The sequence below is a fragment of the Myotis myotis genome, unplaced genomic scaffold, assembly GCF_014108235.1.
Source record: "Myotis myotis isolate mMyoMyo1 unplaced genomic scaffold, mMyoMyo1.p scaffold_m19_p_1, whole genome shotgun sequence".
NCBI lineage: Eukaryota > Metazoa > Chordata > Mammalia > Chiroptera > Vespertilionidae > Myotis > Myotis myotis.
The window spans coordinates 184919522-184940970 of NW_023416313.1; the positions used below are offsets into that span (position 1 = coordinate 184919522).

Here is a 21449-nt window from a genome sequence, read left to right on the forward strand (position 1 = left end):
ACTCGGTAACTTCCAAAATGTGGTGAACGCCCCACTATCTTGATGTGAGCAAAGGCACACCGTCTGGCCCACACGGATGAGACACAAGTTGTTGACCACTGGCTACATAAGCAACAGATTTTGTTCTGTCGATGTCTCCCGCCTGAGGAGAGGAGGACTCCACATCGCTCAGCTCCGTGGTGCCGGGAGCCGGTCCATCCTTGCTGTTTCAAGGGGCCTGGCATATATGGCATACTGTTCTTAATATGTTTGCTCACCTTCTTGGCACTATGTGTTTTAACCAAGGTCACCTCTCTGAGAAAGGTTGTTTCCCCAGGTAGGGATTTTCCCCTGAAGTTAGGGAGGGAATAAAACCCCTTAACTAAGTGCCAGGCAGGTAATTAATCACTTTAACTACAAACAATCATGCTTAAGCTACATAATCTTTACTCCCTGGAATGGAGATAAGAAACACCCTAACCTTTGGAATAGAGATTGATAGGATTGGAATCAACTGGTATAAATACAGACGTAACAAGACAACAGGAGACAGAACCTAGACACAGAACCTAGACACAGGACCTAGACACAGAACCTAGACACACAACCTAGAGACAGAAGAACTTCACTGGAGAGAACATGGCAAAAGATCCTGGACAGAAACTGGCCACAGAACCTAGACACAGAACCTACACAGAACCTAGAGACAGAACCTAGTGAGAGAACCTGCCTACAGAACCTGGATAGAACATGGCAAGAGAACCTGACTAGAACCTGGTGACTGAACCTGGCTGGAGAACCTGGACAGAACCTGGCTGGAGAACCTAGCAAGAGAACATGGAAACAGAACCTGGCTGAAGATCCAGACCAGAACAGGAAGGAAAGGCATTCCTTCTTCGCCGACTCTGTCCACACCTTTGGGGACCCCTGGACCTGCTGGGGTTGGACCCCAGCACCGTGGGACAAGCCCCTGACTGACTGCTCTGCTGTGCGAGCCTGAACGAAGTGCGGCCGCCTGTCTGTCTCGGTCTTCATCGTCCGTCTTTCGGTGTGCATGGCCGGTGGCCTCTGCTGGAGCCTAGGACCCGCTAGGAATAGGTAAGTAAACCCTGAGTGATTGCACACTAATTCTGTCTTGTGTGTTCATGTGTTCCGGTTCGGCTCAGCTGTTTAGCATTGAATCACCAGGGCACAGGCCGTGATTGCTGACTCCTGGTCACCTGTGTTTGTCCCACTAAGTCTAGACAGATAATTAATTAATCGGGGCATAATTGGGACACCCATGTAACCAATAAAGAATGAGACCAATCACACCAATGAAAAAGTTACTTCTTAGATTTACACACTCACACATCCCTCTCCTATTCAGAGCATCAGCATCACTGTACTCACAAGATAAAAAGGGGAAAGAGAGCAAAAGGAGATCCAGAGAGCACATACGTGGTCAACAGTCATTGTTAAGTATCTGAAAATTCTATTATTCTCCTTATCAACCTCAACCAGGCCTTTAGACTAGCAGCAGACCACGGAGCAGGAGGCCTCCTGGCGACCTAAAGACACGTACACACCTGAATGGAAGAGTGCCTTCCCCTCCCCCCAACATGCCCAATGAAGACCTGTAAACCCGCAGCCCTGGGGCAAAGTTTCTGTATTTTATGAGTGCATCCAGATGTAACTTACATAGTTCAGGGTTTCATACTGGAACGCTTTTATCTATGGGCCATTTTATATCCTCTTGCTTCCCTTGACATAACTGTAAGTAACTGCTCCACTCATGAGCTCCAAGGAGAGATGGGAAACGCCAATGGAGCAAACACAATCATAAAGGAGGGTCCTGCTCGTGGTGTTTTATTTCCTTGGACATACATTTATAATCCTACCTGGATTGCCAAGCATCTAGGTCATTTCCCCTCCATTCCTATTTCCATGTCTCCTATTTTTCATCACTGTTTACAAATAAAAATGGGCCTCGAAGGAATGCACACAAGCCCTGCCTGCCTGGAGGAGTCTTGGATGTCACCCTGGAGACCTTATTACGAGGTGCATCCTACCTGACCTAATTTGATAGTCTAGGCCAGTGATGGCGAACCTTTTGAGCTAGGCGTGTCGGCATTTTGAAAAACCCTAACTTAACTCTGGTGCCGTGTCACATATAGAAATTTTTTGATATTTGCAACCATAGTAAAACAAAGACTGACATTTTTGATATTTATTTTATATATTTAAATGCCATTTAACATAGAAAAATCAACCAAAAAAAATGAGTTTGCGTGTCACCTCTGACACGCGTGTCATAGGTTCGCCATCACTGGTCTAGGCTTTATTCCATAAGCGAAACACATGGTTTGATTTCATTTCTAAAAACTGCTGGAGTAATATGGAAGCAACTCACAGTCTCTAGGGAGCAGGTGGGCAAACATTTTAAAAAAAATCTAATTAGAATTCAGAAGACAAAACACAAAGCAAAAAATATGACAACAAAAAAAACCACCCCCATTCCTTCTAGCCCTAGAAATAAAACAAAATCTGGATGCCCAGACACCACATTCTTCACTCCACATCTCATCTGTCCCAAGAAGAGGCACCTGTGATAATGTTCACCTCCCAGAAGCAGCATGGGCCACCTGGCACAGGTATGACTTGTGACCAGAGGTCCCCAGAAGGTCCCGTACTTTTAAGAGAAAAACTACAATACAATGTCAGTGTGATAAGCCTCAGGGGATAAGCCAGCTGCAGGCCGGGAAAACGACTGACACTCCCCCACCCAACCCTGTCCCAACTCCCTTCTTCCCTGACTCTGAGGAGCAGTGCCCTCTCCCAGAACCGCCACAGCCACAGGGTGACGCAGAGTGCCACCTGGAAGGCTGAGCTCTCCTGATGCCAAAGGCAAAGCAATGAGGGCCCAGATGAAGCAGAGACAGTTACTCGAAAGCCTAAACACTAGTCATTCAATCAAGGCTCTGTTTACAAAAACACAAGCCAAAGAGCTGGAATGCAGCAGCATCCAGAGCACATTATGGGAAGTGAAAGCAGAGTTTCAAGATGCACTCCAGTATGAGGCCGGGCCACTTAGCTCATGTTTACGGAACATCTGCCATGGTGCTATCTTGTACCTACTGAGCGATAATATGGATATTTTATCATTTTTTAAATCAAATTTCCTTGTTCCTAAAAATGAGGGTATTTCCAGGATGCAGAAGACAGCCCTGCCTTTTTGGTACTGATATTCTTATTTTGGAATTGCTCATGCAGGGCCTTGCTGTCTCCCTCCCTTCTTGTCCCATTTAGTCAGACCAGGAAATCACTCCCAGGCCTGTACCTCCTTCCAAAGGACCTCAGCACAGGGGGTACCCCTAGTCTGAGGCTCTCCAAACTACACTTCTGCCCCGCTCACAGGAGTCCTGAAGTCTATGTGAAGATAAGACAAAAATGAAGCAGGTGCAATGGTTAATGGTTAAGCACTCCAGAAGCTTCCCTGGGAAAAAGCAGTCGTGCAGCAAATGAGCTCTGCCCAGCCCACAGCACATCCCCGCCTCCTCGCCTACTCTGACTGCACCGTTACACAGGTATCACACAGTGAGAGTGCAGCCACACCAGATTCTACAAGAGAGAACAGGGAAGAGAAAGCATCAAAGGGGAGACCAAGACAATCAATAGTGACTGCCAGAGAGAGAGAGAGAGAGAGAGAGAGAGAGAGAGAGAGAGAGATGGAGAAAGACATAGAGCAAGCATGTCAAACTCAAAGGCTAACACGGGCCAAATAAACAAGGTTTAAGTTTATGTGGGCCGCAAAAAAAAAAAAAAAGCTTCAATTTTCGTAGAAACGTAGGTTTAATTCAATAGAGACATGCTGAATACAAAGGGCTGCAATAAATGAGTAATCCTTAACATAAAATAATAGAACATTTTAATAGAAATTAATTTTTTCTTGAACATTAACTTGCCAGACACTGAATAACTGCACAAGTAAATAAGTGTAACGCAAATAAACCTATTTTTCTTGTTCTCTGAAAGTGAAGTATTTCCTGTTGCGCACACCACACAAGTCAGTCCAAGACGAATGACGTGGACATCGGCTGCTAAAATATTTGCTGCTAGTATTAGTGGAGAGAAATGGTGCGCCTGTGCATAAGGTGCATAAAGGAAATGAATGTAACACGATTATAGTAATCAGTCATTAGTGAACGTTGTAGTTCGTTATTGATAATTATGTATAACAGGATATTGTAAAAATTAAGTTACAAAATTTTTATTAAAACGTTTTTTACATACCGTTATATTGTGGGCCACATGTGGCCCATGGACCGTGAGTTTGACATGTTTGACATAGAGAGATAGACAGATTGAGACTGACAGAGAAGGGGTGAGAACAGAAGATGGGCAGAGACCCAGAGGCTAACGGAGGGCAGGGGAAGTCAGACCAGGAGGAACAGATGGGGGAGCAGACCAAGAGGTTAAGGAAAGGTGGGGGGAGGGGCAAGGAGGAGAGGAGGGTAGAGGTGAATTTGAATGGTGGAAAGAAGTGAGGTGGGGCTGTCCCAAGGAGGGGAGGGGAAGAGAAAGGCCAAGAGAGAACAAACATAAAAAAGACATCAGAAAAGCCTTCCAACATGACCCGCCATTCCTCTGCCTCCCAGGGTGCTCCCAGCCCCTCAGGAGGTCCTCAGCAGGTAGGACCATCACCCCACACTGTGCACACAGCCCTTCTGGGGCAGCAGCCTCCGGGCCCATGTCACAGTGCTCCCAGCTCCTCCTCTCTGCTGATGCACGTGTTCAGCTGGAGCTTTCGGGTCCTCCCTGGATGCAAGGGCATCAGTTCCTATCAGTCTCAATGAGGCATCTTGCCAGAGCACAGCGGTCTCCAGACGTACAGGTAACGGGGGTGGCTCAGAATAGCTTTGCCTGGGAGGGATTTTGGAGGGGAAGGTTAGCATGCAGGAGGGTGACTGCGGGTGAAGATCAGTCAAGAGAAAACTCTTTTGAGTAGATAATGATGATAGGATTGTTTCTCCAGCCTTCTCCTGGGAGGAGCCAGGGGTCAGGGAGAGCACCCACATGGGGCCCCAGTGCAGCAAAGTCAGGGAGAATCTCACAGCCCTCAATCTCCCAGCAAATTTCCTTGACCTCATTTTTTGTAGTGGGTAAGCTCAGTGGCAAATGCATAGTGACGTTATCCAGTCCATCATCTCAGAAACTAGAGCTGCCTCCCTCTCATTATTGCCCTCATTTTCTCTTCCTTTCCCTCCTTTCCCTTCGGCAATGGGCTGATGTGAAAGGGACACAGCAAAGCTCTAAGACTCCTTGTAGAAACGATCATCAATCATTCCTTGTTTGAAACCTTCCCATACACTGAAGTTGAAATAAACTTACAACATCAGCAGAACTCCTGAGTAAACTGTTTCACTATAAAAATTCTCACCACCCCTATTGATTTAATTTTAAATAACATGAATATGTTTTTGCACACATCATGTTTTTTTTAAAGGTTGCCTTTTTACCCTTAATAAAATCATCATAACAATAAGTATTTTCTACAGCACAGTTTAATAACTGCTTAGTCTTTGATTATACAGATACTTCATAATTTGCCTAACCAATACATTATCAAATATTTATGCTTGATATATATTTTTCCCTATTTTAAATGACTATCCTTATATACATGTCTTTGTACACATTCATAATTATTTCTGTAGAATGAAATCTAGCCAAAGGCATTTTTATAGTTTTTGGTGCCTAATGATTCTCATAATTCCAGAAGGTCCTACCATTTTACCTGACCACCATTGGGTGGGAGTGTTTCCTGTCCCCCCCTGACCGCATGAACTGACTCCCCACACTCTCCTCTGTTCTTGGGAGTGATAGTGGTAGTGGTTTCATTTTGCTTTAAAAAAATTTCTTTTTGTTGGTTTTAGAGAGAGGGGAAGGGAGAGAAAGAGAAAAATGGATTGGTCGCCTCCTGCATGCACCCCAGCCAGGACGGAACCCGAAAAAACCTGGGCATGTGCCCTGACCAGGAATCGAGCCCACAACCTTTCAGTGCATGAGACGACACTCAACCAACTGAGCCGTACCAGCCAGGGCCATTTTGCTTTTAATTTATGGAGGAATGTTCTGGTCCTTACTGGTAGCATCTCACAGATACAAGGGAACAGGAGTCTAAATTCTTCCTTATCTTACTTAACCAAAGAGAGGGCAGCAGAACACGCCTGTTGGGCTATCTGTATAACAACTCTTAAAAACAGGAGGGCCTGGCCCAAGGCCTCTGAAGATAGCTACAAACCCAAATCTTCAATCATTGCAATTCAGGACCTCGCCAACCCAATGTCCGGTCATCAGGCCCACTTCAAGGCGCATTATAGCCAACTGAGTGAAGGGTGTCTGCTTATTACAGTCATAACTTCTTCAAAATATAAGGAAAATGATTAAAAGTAGGGTGGTTCCTAGAATTAGGAAGGTTTATTACAAAAGAACCAAAACCATGTCTAGTCTTATTTTTCTACTGCCTTGGCTTTTCTGAACCTGAGTTTTCCCTCACCAGATACACAAAGGAAAGATATTTCACATCGACCATTTCAGGGAAAGAAAGGGCCACCTGCATTAGCTAACATGGACTACAGAGCAGAAATCTACTGCAAGATGCATCAAGTGAGGACAAACTCTCGGAAGGCAGATCCAGGCAGCATGTTGATGCTACGCCGCTCACAGCCTGTGCCAGCAGTTCCATCCAAACACCCTCTACTCCAAGGCCGTAGCAAACTGAATAAATGACTAATAATTAAGTTGTCCCTCACTTCTTCCAGGAAAATAATTTAAAAACAAAATTGTAGATGTAGATACGTGGGAGTGATGCCACTGGCAATGTTAATCAGTTTGGAATTTACAAAAGGATTCCCTACAAGCCCAATCCATTTTTCTGCCCTTATCTGAATTTCAGTATTTTTCATTATATTGTCATATTGTTGTTGTGGTTATTTTTTGCCTTTTTTTTTTTTTTAAAAGAAAACACTGTCTTCCTAAAATTTATAATTATAAATATCAGAGTTAAAAGGATGCTGAAAATAATCTAGTCCAGACCTTTTAATTCTAAACATATAGAAAGTGTACCTGAAAGAAGATATAAATGGCAGAGCCTAAGACTATGGAAATAATGACTTAATTCCATCTCCTCTCAAATCCTATAATAGCTTCGTTTTTGTATTATTTATAGATAACTGCCTTTTATTAGGGGCATATGATAGCATGCCATATACTGGGCATCTGTCTTAGGAAGCAAAACTTTATAGTGTCAATCTATGTTAGGTAAAATCTTACAGAAACAGAAAGCTAAGTTTTTCATAAAAGTAGATAATGTCATTCAGATATTAGGAGACAACACAATGCAATCTTGGAGATGAAGGTATTCTAAGTATTTTCAGTACAAACACTTTTACATACAAAGTGACCACCCACTTAGAAGGGCCTGGACAGTATTTCATAACTCCCGGCTCCAGGCTCTTCCCACCACATCAAGCTGGCTTTTCTATATTATGATCTGGTACAGCATCTTGGATTTTTAACACATAAAAATCATAGATGTTATAAAATATCAATTCATGACCCATTCAGTTTCTAAGGCTACGTAGTAGGTTCTATGGCCCTCCTATATTTTTAGTCACTTTCCAAAGTCTAGGACAGTGGTTGGCAAACTGCGGCTCGCGGGCCACAAGTGGCTCTTTGGCCCCTTGAGTGTGGCTCTTCCACAAAATACCACGTGCGGACGCGCATGTACAGTGCGATTGAAACTTCGTGGCCCATGCGCAGAAGTCGGTTTTCAGCCTGGGTGAATCTATTTTGAAGAAATGGCCTTAGAAGAAGGGGGGAGGGGTGTCGGTCGGTTGGGCGACAGGAGATGCTGCGCAGCGCAGGGTAGGCGTGCGTGATTCATGCAGGAGTTGAGTGAGCCTGTCGGTCAGCAGTCTCATTGTGCAGTGGTTAGTGCTAGTCACGTCCGCAAATCGCGCGCGGGTGACAAAAGATAGACAAAACAAGTATACAAGACGAGTGTGGATGAGAGAGTTGGAAGGGGTCAACCTCAGCGAACGTACCTCAATCAGATTGAGGACCTTTTTAGTAAAGGCCAGCTTAGGAGTACCCTAATTAAGTTAATAACAATGTACCTACCTATATAGTTTAAGTTTAAAAAATTTGGCTCTCAAAAGAAATTTCAATCGTTGTACTGTTGATATTTGGCTCTGTTGACTAATGAGTTTGCCGACCACTGGTCTAGGAGATCCACTAATTTCAAAAGGCAAGACAAAAATACCACAGCTCTCATGGTAGAAAATGAATTAAGTACTGAACAGCCAAATAATGCTGAGGGCACAGGCCTCCCTGTCACAAATGATCAGGTGAAACTCACTCGTATTCACGCCTTCCTGCTGCCTCTGTCCGACTCTTCCAGGCCAGGCTGCATTGACTAAGGACCAGTTTATCCCCAGCTCATCCATCTGAGGGTCAACACCCTGAACCTAACAGCTCCTGAAGTCACGTCCCCTGGAAGTACAGCGTCAGCCTCCTCTTCTGCCACTATCTGTGAGAATTTAAGCTACGTCCCTCTTCAGGCCTCAATCTGCTCATGGAGAAATGGCAGCGTTCTCTCCAGCCTGACGATGATATGGTCTATGATTTAAGGGGCAGCTATTTTCATAAAGGGAAAGGAGGGGGTGAATTCGGGTGGCCTCTTGACATACCGATTTGAGTCCTGACCTTTCTCTGTCTCTCGTCAGCCGTTCAGCCTGTGGGTGTAGAGTCACATTTTAGAGCGTGTGGGAGGACGTTTGAGTAGAAAGAACTGCACGATCCTCAGACACAACTGGAAGAGCCAGACAGAGATGGGCAAAGACAGAACAAGCAGAGAGGCTCAGGAACAATGCGGGGAATGTGGGAGGAAGGGCTGCCTCGCTGCCTCCTGTGAGGTATTAGCCTGGACTGCATCCTGCCAGCAAAGTGACATAAATGCAGGATGAAATGCTACCCACAAGTACTCTTCTGCTTCATTACATGGAATCGGGGCAGCTCTGTAACAAAGGCTTGCTCCAGCCTACCCAAAGGATGGAGCACACAGCAACACTATAAAAATCCCTGTGTGTGTGGTCCTGGAAGACTTGTCCAAGTCGGTCTCGGCCAGCACAGCATCAAGGCATGCAAAGAACTCTCAAATCACCATCTGGAGCCAGAGTCATAAACGTTACCTCTGAGATGCTACCAAGCTCAGCTAGCCACCGTCTATGTCCTTATCCCATTATGTAGGTCCCAACACTGCACAACTGTAGGGTACACCCTTCACATTTGAGGTCACCACAAATCCGTACATATATTACGACAACTTCCTGGCAGGGGACAGTACAGGTTTTGAAGAAAGGGCAGCAAAAGGATCATATGGACTAGTAGCAGGACAGCCCCTTCCAGCCCTGCATAAAAGCACATTACAGTCTCCAGAATAATACGGAACTTATGCTTCCATTACCTATGCTCATGTTAACTACAATGTGGTGATGTCACCCTAGCTCTATTCAGGGTCCCCAGATATTGCACTATTGTTACGAAGATGACAGACAACCTTAAACGAGGAAAAACATCAATAAAATGGGAGGCCCCAGAAGCAAAAGTCCATGTTCGAGCAGTGGCCACCTACAGAAATTCGAATGTTAGTCTGGAAGGCGCTAACCTCCCTCCCAGGCTCACTGTGGGCTTCCCAGGCTCTGGCCGGCCTCAGGTTAGTGATAACCTTCCCAGGGGTGGTCGCCATCTGCAAAAGGGGGAGAGTAGACCTGGAATCCAACAGTGCTAACCACAGCATTCGCACACGTGACACGAATCTGGAGCACTTCAGAAGGTGGACGAAGAACTGGATCACCAGTGAGGATAAGAAATGAGTTCCCATCTGTGCTTCGTCTAAATAGGTCACATTGAATGACTCCTTATAGCGGGAAATGTTAATGATTTCTCCTCAGTCTCAAAAACTGGACGATATTTTTGATTTTCTTCTTTTAAAAGTAGAGTTTATTAAGGTAAATAAAAATCTTTACAGAGTAAATTCCATCCTGTTAGTGCATAGTTTTGTGTGTTGGAAAAACTCATGAAATCTGTAACTATCACCAATAGTCAAGATATTAAACAGTTTCATCACCACCACCCCAAATTCCCTCATACCCCATTATAGTCAAACTCTAGCCCTCGCTCAATAACCACTGATTTGATAAAACTGGACTATACTTAATTCAAATTTCAACACTGTTTAAACTTTCCCTTAGATGTTTATCATATTTCATCGATTCTCTCTCTCAACACACACACACACACACACACACACACACTCACACAAATACACACCTAGATTTAAACAGTGAAATTAGGATGTGTCTTACAACTGATCCCATTTTACCATAATTGGCAACAAGTTTTCTTCTTAGATATACATAAAATAATGTGTTTTATAATCTATGGTGCCTTTTTAAAACTCAATGAAATATATTAAAGCCATTAATATTTGAATGCTTACTATGGGTTCAGCATTCTACTAGGCCCTGAAAATATAAAAATGAATCAAATGGTCCACAAGAAACTTTTACTTGAGGGAGGGAGATAAACAATTATAATAAAATGTAATCATGTCTATAGTGGAATGTTATCCATTCACTGGGAGCTAAATAAAAATATCTCTAGATTGGCCACCCTTCTTCTTTCAGGCAAAACTCCCCTCCTCCTGAACCCCCAAGCATATCCTTCCATGCACACAGGAAATAAGGGCAGAGGAAGTATCATTCGGCTTCCCTGCTCATTCCAGGAATGAGTTATTGCTCACCATCTGACATATTGCCTAGGAACAATCGAATTATTTCTTCCACAATTCGTTGTTGTCGTAGGAAGTCTCATTTTAGTGTTCAACAGCTGCAAGGCTTTTATGATAATATCAAAAGGCAAGTCACTGAAAATAACTGCTCAATCTGGGAAAGGCAGATGCCCCAAATCTCTCACAGACATGCTTTGAGGTCCCCAAATTCTTCCCCGCACAACTTTGAAAGGGGGATGTAGAGAAAACAGGTGGTGTCCTTACCTGGCTCCTGAAAGTGTTCTTCATCTGACAGAGTTCTAGACAAGATAAGTATTAATGCTTCTTTAAACTGGTCAAAATGCACCTAAAAACAAGCAATTAAAAATAAATTCACAACAGTTCCCACAGTCTTAAGGTAACAAACCCATCTACATACAAGGTACCAGGACCACTTGTTATCAGCCTGAGAACCTTGAAGTAAGTCATAACCTGCTTTTGTTCCCTTTTCCCTCCCCTTCGTCTCTCTAAAGCACTAGAGGGAAAATGGGCTGATTATTTTTGACACCACAGTGTCAGAAATGCTAACATCAATATTTATTCAACACAGAGTCATAAACGCTAATATCAATACTTATTCAAAACCTTCTTTAGAAACACAGAAGAGGATGTGTTTGGAACTCTTAACTACTTTTATTTTTCTGAACAAGACCAGAAAAGAAAGATGTTATGTTAGATATTAGGAAAAACTTCCCAAGTAAATGATCCATTGTAATGATGCCCCAACGATGCTTTTATCTCTTAAGATTTCTAGAAAGAAGTAAGTTACCTTTTGAGGATGACTTGAGTATTGTCTTGCCTGGGGCAGGTATGTAATATTTATGTCCCAAGGCCCCTATGATACTATAAACAAGCAGGAATCGATAGCAAACACAAAGGATAAGAGGACCTTGGAAAGCATTGTCCTGAATTCTTAAAAAACACAGTTACCTTGACTTAAGTAGGAAAGAACCTGAGTTTTATGTAAGTAAATACTTAGAATGGGGATATTGCTTTGGCTAAAGGGGTTAATGATTTTCTTTCTGGCCAAGTATACTCTTCTATAATGTGAATGTATGGGATCTCACCATGGGTCAGAGAGAGATTGTATTTCTTCTCACCACCATTCTAGCTTGATAATGTGGCATCTACTTATACAGAAGCCCATATTAAACACAAAGTCAGCAAATTTGTAATCTGTGCTGTTTTGGTCTCTTTGGATATCATTACAAAACAGTACCTAGGAGTTTAAATATAGATTAAAAAAAAACAAAAACACTTCCAAATTAAAACCGGAAAAGCAACAGACCTCATTAGTCATCTAAACAATGGGGGGAAACGCATATAATGTCTTATCCATGCAGATCAAGGCAAAGGAGAGGAATCCACTGAGACTCTTGTCATAAAATTGTATAACACACACACACACACACACACACACACACACTAGGCCAGGGGTGGGCAAACTTTTTGACTCGAGGGCCACAATGGGTTCTTAAACTGGACCGGAGGGCCGGAACAAAAGCATGGATGGAGTGTTTGTGTGAACTAATATAAATTCAAAGTAAACATCATTACATAAAAGGGTACGGTCTTTTTTTTTTTTTTTTTTTTTTTTTTTAGTTTTATTCATTTCAAACGGGCCGGCCCGCAGGCCGTAGTTTGCCCATGGCTGCACTAGGCCCTGAAACTTACCAGACTCTCCCAAAGCATTGAATGTGATGTCCCTACCACATTCGTTTTGATTAATTGGAATTACATTCTAAAGTCATATTCCTTCAGATCATGCAGACTAAAAATCAGCATAATCAGAGCCAGGGCAGAAATCTGTCAAGGGAGCCAGGACCATCCAATCAATGAAAGGGTTAAAGATTGCAGAAATGGAAGCTGTGCTAATTAGGTTTCTCAGATGACAAATCGATGAGAAGCCTGCGGAGGGAGGGGGGACCCTGCAGTGTCCCAAGGTCAGAGGAGGGGTTCAGGTCCCTGGCATCCCAGCTCCAGTTCCCAGAGGCAAGGCCACCACCTTTCCAATCAGCCCGTCCACAGACATCACACACCCAAGGGCTCCCCGCTCAGGGGCATGTCCAGGCATTTCTACTTCCTGCCACAGTCATGCCTCCTTGGGGGAGGGGGAGAGAAAGGTGAAGAGCACAGGCTTTTGGTTCCCATCCTGACTCAGCGACTCACGTCCTCTGTGAGTTGGCTAAATGACTAAAGCTCTCCAAGCTTTTGTTTGCTCATCTGTAAAAATGGGGCTAACAACTAATATCTATGACTCATTCAACAAATATTTACTGAGCATCTGCTATGCACCAGGCACTGGCCTAGGCCCTAGTGATGCAGCAGTGGATGAGTGACGGAGGTGCCTGCTCACACGGAGCACACATTCTCAGGAAATGCCATGGGAGCCAGGCAGATGCTGTGTTAAGAGCACTGCATACATGTACAGTATCACCCCCTCAGAGAAGTGTTGGGGAGTTTTGTAAAGTGTCTAGATTAGAACTTCCTGGGACTTACTAGGTACTCACTCAGCAAGTGGGAGTTAATACTACTAACAGGTATGAGTAATATTCATCGTCACTGTCTCCACCACTTTTACAGAGAAATGGGGCCGTATTCTCAAGGAAAGCAACTGACCATGAGAGTGACCAACGAGCTGAGTAGGGGTGTGTGTGTGTGTGTGTGTGTGTGTGTGTGTGTGTGTGTGTGTGTTGCGGGTGGTGGGGGGTGACAGCAGGGAAGCCAGGAGCCTGCCTCGCCCCCACGCTCTGGGAAGCTGTCCAGCATCGGAGCAAATGACCCAGTCTACTGTGTTTAGGGACCCCAATTCCAGGTTTCTTCTCTGTCTTAAGATATTAATGGAGGTGACCTGAATGAAACCTCTCATTGCCAATGTTATGAAATGAACAGAAAGAGGCTCCTGCTTTGGAAGGGAGGTGCTGGCCTTGAGACTTTCAAATCCTTTATCCTTGTCTCGGGGCCTCTGCTGGGTCTTCTGAAGATATTTTGAGAGAGGTAACAGGAAAGAGCCCTTCCGAATTCTGTCCTAGCAGTTCAATTCAGTGAGCATTAGCCATGAAAGTCATCCTGGGGCCTCTGCACCTCAGTTTTACACACACCCCCCAAAAATGACCAAAACAGCTATAATCTGGAAGTTAATTCTAATCAACTCCCAAGGCTTGAATGTACCATATTTAAGGGACACTTAGGCCTCATACAAGCACACCCACCTCTGAGACAGTATCAGCCTCATGTGCAGCTGCTCTCTCTCAGCCTCAGGGATTTACTAGTAGGCAGCGGTCGCCAACCGATGGTCTGCGGACCACTGGTGGTCCGTGAGGTCCGAAAGGTTGGCGACCGCTGATTTAGAGTACGGCAGACAATCGGGACACATGCGGTGGAGTCCAAAGCTGAGGACAGCACCCTGAAGCCCTCAGTCCTCTCACAGAGAATGCCACAGAACCAACTCACAAGTTCTTTATTCTCACTCTACCTGGTTTATTTCAAGCTTCATTATCCCGTTTCCCAAACCTGCTACATATTAGAAGCAGCAAAAAAAAAGATGGAGTACTCCAAGGCAAGTACAAGAAATAAATACTGACATAGTGTGAAGGAAGAAAGACTAACCAACCTCCTTCTAACAAAAATAGAGTATAAATATTTTGTACTTTAACTATTTTTAAAAACTATATAAATTACATAAAAAAGTCACATGCCCTCAAAAACCTAATAGGTTGGGATTATTTAGTGTTAGGGCAAAGATCTATGTGCTGCTAAGTAAATCCTGCAGGTATCAGTCCTGGCTGGTGTGGCTCAGTTGATTGGAGCATCACCTGGTGCACAAAATCGGGTTCGATTCCCAGTCAGGGCACATACCCAGGTTGTGAGCAACAGATAGAAGTTTCTCTCTCACATTGATGTTTCTCTCTCTCTCCCCCTCTCTCTCTTCCTCTTGCTCTAAAATCAATTTTAAAAATTTAAAAATTATTTTAAAAATCCGGAGGGTATCACGCTTATAGAAGAATAAGTGATAGACCAAGAAGATTTAAACGATCAAGAAAAATCTTATAATGCTTAATCTACTCTTTAATAGGGCAAGGCATTAGTAAAAAAAGTTTTAATCCCCAATGGTTAACCTATTTTTTCTTTTGAAAGGCTGCCACTAATCCAGTTATTAGAAAATGCTATTAATGTGGGTACTGGATAAAACTAGATGAAGGGGGGCATTACTGTAGGTTTTTTCTTTCCTGAGCATCTGGTCATTTGGCCATCACAACATCCACGTGAACAGTCAAAGCAGGCATCCCTCCTCAGAATTGAGAGAGAGGCTCAGAGAAGGCCAGTGCCTTGCCCAAGGCCACAGGTCTTGAGGAGGAGTTAAGTGGAGAAGCCAGGCCTTCTCACTGACACATTACAGTGCGGCAACTCGCCTGCCCCAGGCTGCTCCACCCTGGTCTGACCTCTCAGGGAAATGCCTCAGCTGCTCCAAGTCAAATCCTCAACTTCACACAAAGCCACTGAGTGCAGAGCAGCCCACTGGGGCTTCAGAGGATACAAGATCAGGGTCACAGAACCTCTGGCCTCACGGAGCTTACCAGCTACACTACACTCTAGACCAGTGGTTCTCAACCTTCTGGCCCTTTAAAACAGTTCCTCATGTTGTGACCCAACCATAAAATTATTTTCGTTGCTACTTCATAACTGTAATGTTGCTACTGTTATGAATCATAGTGTAAATATCTGATATGCAGGATGGTCTTAGGTGACCCCTGTGAAAGGGTCGTTCGACCGCAAAAGGGGTCGCGACCCACAGGTTGAGAACCACTGCTCTAGACTCTAGAGCAGTGGTCGGCAAACTGCGGCTCACGAGCCACATGCAGCTCTTTGGCCCCTTAAGTGTGGCTCTTCCACAAAATACCGACTTCTGCACATGGGCCACAAAGTTTCATTTGCACTGTACATGCGCGCCTGCACGTGGTATTTTGTGGAAGAGCCTCACTCAAGGGGCCAAAGAGCCGCATGTGGCTCGCGAGCCGCGGTTTGCTGACCACTGCTCTAGAGCAGTGATGGCGAACCTATGACACGCGTACTCATTTTTTTGGTTGATTTTTCTTCGTTAAATGGCATTTAAATATATAAACTAAATATCAGAAATGTAAGTCTTTGTTTTACTGTGGTTGCAAATATCAAAATTTTCTATATGTGACACGGCACCAGAGTTAAGTTAGGGTTTTTCAAAATGCTGACACGCCGAGCTCAAAAGGTTCGCCATCACTGCTCTAGAGGGTGGGAGGATGGATAGGGGACAAAAAGAAGAAAGTGTATTAGTAACTACAAGGTAGACTCTGGTAAGTGTTCTGAAAGAGACAAAAACAAGCTGGTAGGGGCCTCTGACCAATGGGCATATCCTACCTGGCCAAGGGGGAGGAAAACAGGGGCTTTCATAACATCTGACGTCACCAAGATATTCACAGGCAGAGCTTAACGTTTTCCAAAATGGACTTATAACGCATTAAATCCACCACATTTTAGAAGAAAGGGGTCTATAAAATACTATGCATCATCATTAACTCAGAACTTCGTAATCCGACAATGTCTATCTAGGTGACCCCTACTCCCCTACACACAAAAAAAATCTAAAACTGCAAAAACAGAAACCTGGCAAATGGCTGAAAACCACTGAGCAGTGGGGGAGGGTGAAAGGGGGTCAATTCTATGGTAATAGATGGAAACTGGACTTTTGGTGGTGAGCACGGTATAGTGTATAAAGACAGTGAATTATAATGCTGTACACCTGGAACTTATATTATTAACCAATGTTACCTCAATTAAAAAAATATTGGAACAGCTTTAATTCTTAAATTGATCTTCATTTTCCTTCTTGCAAGGGTATATAGATCCTGGACCCTCCACTTTAAACAGAAGTAAATTCCATATCTTTCAAGAAGATAGTTCTCTAATAGAGGCAGGTGACTGCTATTTTCCATCAAGGCTCATGAATACTGATGTGGCAGAAAAGCCCCTTAGGGCACAACCCAGAACCAAAATGTTAATAAATGCCCTCTATTGTGAAGAATCTTGCATCAGTGGGCTCGCTGACTTCAGTAACTGGAATTTTTAAGTATCATTTCTTTTCCTCCAAGGGAGTTGTACTATTGTATTATGTTAAAATTTAGAAATCCCCACAAATATACAAGGCAATTAAATCTCACGGGGTAACAAGCTCCAGAGCAGGGCACACCCTGGCTGGTCCCTCCTCATTTGAATAATAATTGCTGCCATTCATTTTCAGGCATTCCTGTATCTTGTATGCCTCAAAGGGCAGTTTGCAGCAATGGGAAAATTACATGACTGACTGAAAACACACATGACATTTAAACTAAATTAACAGGAAGACCAGTCAAGTCTGATATTTTCTGTCATGTGTCACCACCGCTTAATAGAAATTTGCCTCATCACTTTTGCTCCCCAAATTTCATATGAATGCTTTTTTAGCAACACAATTTGCCTTTCTGAAAAAAAGGATTTAAGCACCACATAAGAAACAAATGCTATTTTAAACCACACACACACACACAAAAAAAACTGCCACAGGAAGTAAAATAAGGAACCTAACATTGCATAAAATCATCTCGTGCAATCTTGGAGATCAAATGCATACAGTTTCCATATGTGTGCAGGCAGTGCTTCAAACAGACCCAAGATGAGAGAGCTGGGGCCAGCATTCAACAACGTGAGCTCATGAAACAAGACAAGGGTCCATGTGACTGTCTTCACACTAAGGAGGTTTGTAGCTCGTATACAAAGGGAAGCCAACGAGAGAACATTCAAAACAGTGTTAGTTGAAATGGGTATAGAAGTATGGACTCCTCAGAAGGTCAATGTAGAGGAAAATAACGTTTCCGGCATTACGCAAAGAGAAATGACATAGAGGAACAAAGAGACGGAGTTTCATCATGAAAGACATAGTTAAAAATGTTAGATACTAAGTAAAGCATTCAAGTTATTGTAGCTTAGCTGTCATGTACTGCAGACAATGTGGAGAGAGGCAAAGGCCATTTGAAAAGGCAAGTTTTAAAAACCTAAAGCATCGCCCTAACTGGTTTGGCTAGGTGGATAGAACGTCGGCCTGCGGACTGAAGGGTCCCAGGTTCAATTCCGATCAAGGGCATGTACCTTGATTGTGGGCACATCACCAGTAGGGAGTGTGCAGGAGGCAGCTGATTGATGTTTCTCTCTCATCAATGTTTCTAACTCTCTATCCTTCTCCATTCCTCTCTATAAAAAAAATCAATAAAATATATATTAAATAAATAAATAAAAATAAAAACCTAAAGCATCTGTATGAAGTTGTGCTCCAAGCATCCCTGTCTGTGGATAAAAATAGGTGATATGCCCACCATACGAGTTTCTAGCAAATCCATTCTCTACTCTTAAGATGTCTCAGAAAATCATTACTGGAAACTCATTATTTATCAAATACCCCTTCTAGGTGTGTAAGAGAAGGAAGGAGATATACAGCACAGCAGTAAGCTGGGTACCTGGCTCTATGATGGTTTTGAAACACACAGTCCAGTGATGGTGAACCTACGACACGCATGTCACCTCTGACACGCGAACTCATTTTTTTGGTTGATTTTTCTTTGTTAAATGGCATTTAAATATATAGAACAAATAACAAAAATATAAGTCTTTGTTTTACTATGGTTGCAAATATCAAAAAATTTCGATATGTGACACGGCACCAGAGTTAAGTTAGGGTTTTTCAAAATGCTGACACGCCGAGCTCAAAAGGTTCGCCATCACTGGTCTAGGTCAACCCTAATCACAAGCTTACAAGGAGGGCATTAATGTTTCCCATTACACAGATAAATGACCCGAGACTCAGAATATTTAAGATAATATGCCCAAATGGCTAAAATGTGGCAAGAGTCAGTCTATGAATCCACGTCTGACTTCAAAGACGGTGCTCCAATAGTGTACCATCTTGATGTGGTGGGGGCAGGGGTTGAAGGGGGACAGAGAATGAGATTCATCTTTGCATATTTGGAGTCTGAAGAGGCTCTGGAGACAGCAATCATACTCAGGAACTGGGAAATCTGGGTTTCCATCTGGTGCTGCTTCACGTGAGTTGCCTGACCTTAGACAAGTCACTGTACTTTTCCAAGTTCTGGATCCCAGGTTTCTCTGTCATACAGATGAGCATTTAAGTCTAAAAACCTGTGATGGACACTGAAGAACTTTAAGTGCCCTCATACAGACAAGATACTCATAAAAGTGTCAGTGGGCCCTAACCGGTTTGGCTCAGTGGATAGAGCGTCGGCCTGCAGACTGAAAAGGTCCCAGGTTCGATTCCGGTCAAGGGCATGTACCTTAGTTGCGGGCACATCCCCAGTTGGGGGTGTGCAGGAGGCAGCTGATCGATGTTTCTAACTCTCTATCCCTCTCCCTTCCTCTCTGTAAAAAAATGAATAAAATATATTTAAAAAAAATAAATAAAAGTGTCAGTGGGATATTGTGGGAAACTTAGTGAGCATTCCTGGCCATACCTTCTCTGATGAGAGAGATGATCACTACTGAAATAAAGTAGGTGGAAAAGAAAAGCTGCTTGGTACTTGTTTTCAACATTTGCTTAGAGCACAAGGCCTTCCTTCCCAACGGCTCTCCCCTATGCCCTGGCTTTTGTCAGACTAAATACCTCTAAGAGACTCTCACAGTATGTGAAACCAAAGGTAATTCTGCAATGAATTTGACAAGAAAGTGTTAATACAGAATGGAGACAAGTCTTGTAGTCCCTGACTCAGAATGTCGTTTTGTCTATAAACGGGAATCACATGCCCTTAGGAGTTTAATTCAACCCCAGATGAGATTATTGTAAAGGAAGAGAGTGATGGAGAGATACTCAGTCACAAGACCAACCTAGGAATCAGAAAATACCCTTCACTATTTCAGGTTACTCTATGGTGGTTAAACAGTAAGATACAGCAAAGCTTCAGACATTGAAGAGCTGCAGTGAGAAATGTTTCCACCATTCCCGCCAAGGCATTCAAGAAAGCCTCAGATCAATAACATGAAACAGGAGCGTGAACACGAGGTGGTTATAAATAGGCACTACATGACCAAGCGTAATTTTGCACAGAGAATAAATCCAACTAATCACTGCCAGAAAGTACTTCTGGGCCCTGGCCAGGTAGCTCAGCTGGTTAGAGCATCTTCCCAATACGCCAAGGTTGCGGGTTCAATCTCCAGTCAGGGCACATACAAGAAAAGCAACCAATGAATGCACAAATAAGTGGAACAACAAACCAATGTTTCTCTCTCTCTCTCTCTCTCTCTCTTTCTCTCTCTCTCTCTCTTTCAAAATCAGGAAGTACTTCTGTATTTCTGACTTATTTTTCAAATGGTTAAAATGTGTATAAGAGAAAGAAATCTTAAAAAGCTTTTAATGAAATTGGAAACAACAACAAAAAAGCAATCCTCCATGTGAAATTAACCTTGACATTTATAAAAGAACTCCAAGCACTTTAAAATAAAAGGTGGGAAAGCTGAGCTAAATTTTGTATTTGTACAAGAATCAACTTTTAATACTAAAAATTTTCAAAATGCCTTTGATGACCAAAGTCTACATACCCATGGAACTCTCCGGAAGCAATGATGAGTTCTGCTTCCAGGTAGCTTGTTCTGAATCTAGAGGGTCCCAGGGCATGGGCCCTTCAGTGTCCAAATTCATATCAAAAGTATAGCAAGGAGACTCACCAGAACCCCAGGGGGCTGTTCTGTCTCAAGTTGGTATATTCCATAATGAAAGGAAAATGCATTTTTAAAACAGGAAATAACTAAAGGCTTCAAAAAAACCAAGGTAAATGATCATATTTATGTCCAGATTTCTATAAAAGAGAGAGTCATATAGAAACACTTCATTTAAAAGACACAAAACCAGGAAGCACCTACAATGGGCATCGGAGGTTTGGATGAAAACTTAGTTCAATGAACAAGAAATCTAATGAACAAAATAAATTGATGAATAAAATAGAAAGAGGCATGGAAACATGGACCAGACTGACTAATATCAGAGAGAAAGGGGGGACGGGGAAGAGATTAACCAAAGATCTTATATGCACATATGTATTACCTATGGACACAGACAACAGGGTGGTGAAGGCCTGGGGTGGAGTGGGAACCAGGTGGAGGGGGGCAACTGGCGGACATGTGTAATACTCTCAACAATAAAGATTAAAAAAAAGGAGAGAGAGCTAATGTGGTTCACTTTTTAAAACGTTTGTAGTATTTGTTCCCAGTACTACTCACATTATGTGACCCGACTATAAATTCTTCCGTGTCTTGAGGAGTCCCTTGTTTTGGGGTCTTACCCACCTGACAACTGCTTGACTGTGACAAAGATATGAATGGAGCTCGTCTGATAAACTAGGAGGAAACACCTATCAGCAATGTCCTCTTTCCTTCAAATTGGTGATTCACAATCTTTCGGCTTTTCAAACACATACATGGTGAGGCAAAAGTAGGTTTATAGCTGTTCATAGGGAAAATACAATAACTAGTGAATAATAATACAGGAATAAACTGTGCTTCATGTACTCACAACTGTAAACCTACT

General features: G+C 43.1%; 1 protein-coding gene across 10 annotated transcripts in view; it reads right to left on the reverse strand.

Annotated features, from left to right (window-relative positions):
* Positions 1-21449, reverse strand: part of NIN (ninein) — a 104442-nt gene that overhangs the window by 70417 nt on the left and 12576 nt on the right. For all 10 annotated transcript variants that reach the window (XM_036306528.1, XM_036306536.1, XM_036306551.1 and 7 more), the window contains one exon: positions 11078-11159. In XM_036306528.1, the coding sequence (XP_036162421.1) occupies positions 11078-11159 (82 nt within the window). The remainder of the gene's footprint in view (positions 1-11077; positions 11160-21449) is intronic.